Genomic DNA, 2,176 nt, shown 5'->3' on the forward strand with positions numbered 1-2,176 from the left:
AGCTGACACTAGCAATGTCATAACTCAGGACAAGGGAAGGCCGTGGAAAAGTTAGAAAATGTAAACTAGTTCTTGAAAGTTCTGTGCCTACCTGGCACTTGTAGTTATCACCCCAGCATGGATACCTGGATTTACGAAGTTCACCTGGTTGTTCCATCTCAAAGGCAACTTTCAGAGCATTCCTCTTTTGTGAGTCGTGCTGTGCTGGGCATGGAGAAAGCATGCTCCTTGCTCTCTCTGGCCTCTCTGGTGTGAAAGTTCTCATGCTAAACTTACAAGATGTAGTTAAAGGATCACCAAAACTGCAGTACTCTTGAGGCCTTTCTTCTGTGTGAACTTTCATATGTCAAGGAAAGTGGGAGCATCTTCTGTATGCTCTCCCACATTTGCTAAACATGTAAGGTCTTGCTCTGGTGTTATGTCTCCGGTGTATACTGAAGCTGGAGTTGCCACCAAAGAATTTCCCTCATTCACATTACCTGTAGACCTTGCTGTGCTGTGAACTTTCTTGTGTTGAGTAAGCTGGTGCTTACTGGGGTAGGTTTTCCCACATTCATTGCACTGATAAGGCCTTGTTCCACTGTGAATTCTATTATGTATTTTCAAGTAGGAACGTTGGCTAAAGTTTTTCCAGCATTTATCACACAGATAAGACCTTTCTCTAGTGAGGATTTTCCCATGGTCAGCAAGACTATCTTTATGGAGAAAGGCCTTCCCACAGCTGCTGCACATGAAAGGCCTTTCTCCACTGTGGGTTTTCTGGTGCTGCTTAAGTGTATTTTTGTGGCCAAAAGCTTTCCCACATTCACTCCACTCATAAGGTTTTGCTCCAGTATGACATCTCCAGTGCTGAACAAGGTGGTATTTTCTGCTGAAAGTTTTCCCACATTCAGCATACTCATTAAGCGTTAATCCCACGTGAGATGCCTGGTGTATTCTGGGGCTGGAGTTGAAGCTAAAACATTCCCCATGGTTATTGGACTTAGAAGTTGTTGCTTTGCTATGAGTTTTCTCATGTACCAAAAAGTAGGAGCTATAGCTAAATAATTCCCCACATGCAGTGCACTTACAGGACTTTTCTTCTGTGTGTACTTTCTTGTGCCGAACACATTTTTCTTTGTTGCTGAAAGCTTCCCCACATTCACTGCACTTGTAATCCCCTTGTCCTGTGTGAAAGGCCTCATCACATGCAGTGCTCCTGCGTGGCTTCTCCCCATTGTGAATGGCATTGTGTGGGACAAATTCAGAGTTGACCAAGCCCTCCCCATCCTCCTGTAAAGTGCAGGCCTTCTCTGATATGTGGCTTTGGCTGCTCTTCACAGAGGAGGCCTGGCCCTTTCCCATTCAAGATAGTGTCTCTTCATTCTGCAGCCTCCAGCTCTGGACAAGGTTTTCAGTGACCCAGAGGGTTCTCCCACATGACTTACATGGGTATGGTTGCTGCTCGGGGGATGTTACCTGCTCTCTAGTCAGGTGCAAGATGTCCTTCAAGATAGGGTCACACATGTCACAAGGGTGGCTCTTTTGGATGGAAGAACCTACCTTGAGAGTTCGTACCTGTGACACTCTCACAGAAACACCCTGCTCAGAAGATGCATCTTTATCCTTTATGTTATGACAACCACCAGGGCCAGGGCTCTCTGGGATTATCTCTGCCATGGGTAGAGCTATGTCTACCATGCCAGGAGCTTGGGGAACTCTTGGTGGCTCAGGTTGGGGAATTAAGTGGTATCTGGGAAGTGCAAGTCCCTGTAAGGTCTCCAGTAGAACGATCTCCAGCATCACAGCATAGTACAGGTGTTGCCCAGCAGCATCAAGTAGCTCCCATTCCTCTGGGGAGAAGTATATGCACTCATCTTCAAAAGTCACAATGTGCTGGTTGGCGTCATTCTGAGCTCCTGCCTCTGCCATTATCACAGCACAGTTAACAAGGCCTCGAGAGATGCCGCCTGGAGAGAGGCTGGAAAACATGAGCATGAGCCCATCTACACCACAGTCAGAAACACCAAGGCTCACACAAAGTTGGAGAAGGACATCAAGGCTCCTACAAGGCACAAAAGTAGGTCTCAAGCTCGAAAAAGTACTCTGCTTCCTGTGGAAGAACTGGCAGAGAAACAGCCTCTACCTGGCACTCCTGTCATGGTCTCAGGTGTGAACTGGAACCAAAATGACAGAG

General features: G+C 46.8%; 1 protein-coding gene across 1 annotated transcript; it reads right to left on the bottom strand.

The window, feature by feature from the left end:
• Positions 1-339: 339 nt before the first annotated feature.
• Positions 340-1,344, bottom strand: LOC130679782 (zinc finger protein 773-like). The gene has a single exon (XM_057489217.1). The coding sequence runs from the start codon at positions 1,342-1,344 to the stop codon at positions 340-342; it is 1,005 nt and encodes a 334-aa protein (XP_057345200.1).
• Between the last annotated feature and the right edge of the window lie 832 nt (positions 1,345-2,176).

This window comes from Manis pentadactyla, chromosome 12, assembly GCF_030020395.1.
Source record: "Manis pentadactyla isolate mManPen7 chromosome 12, mManPen7.hap1, whole genome shotgun sequence".
In the NCBI taxonomy this organism is placed as follows: domain Eukaryota; kingdom Metazoa; phylum Chordata; class Mammalia; order Pholidota; family Manidae; genus Manis; species Manis pentadactyla.

What these genes read in the sequence shown, in the direction of transcription:
- LOC130679782 (XM_057489217.1), bottom strand. Translation starts at nt 1,344, where the DNA reads ATGGGAAAGGGCCAGGCCTCCTCTGTGAAGAGCAGCCAAAGCCACATA.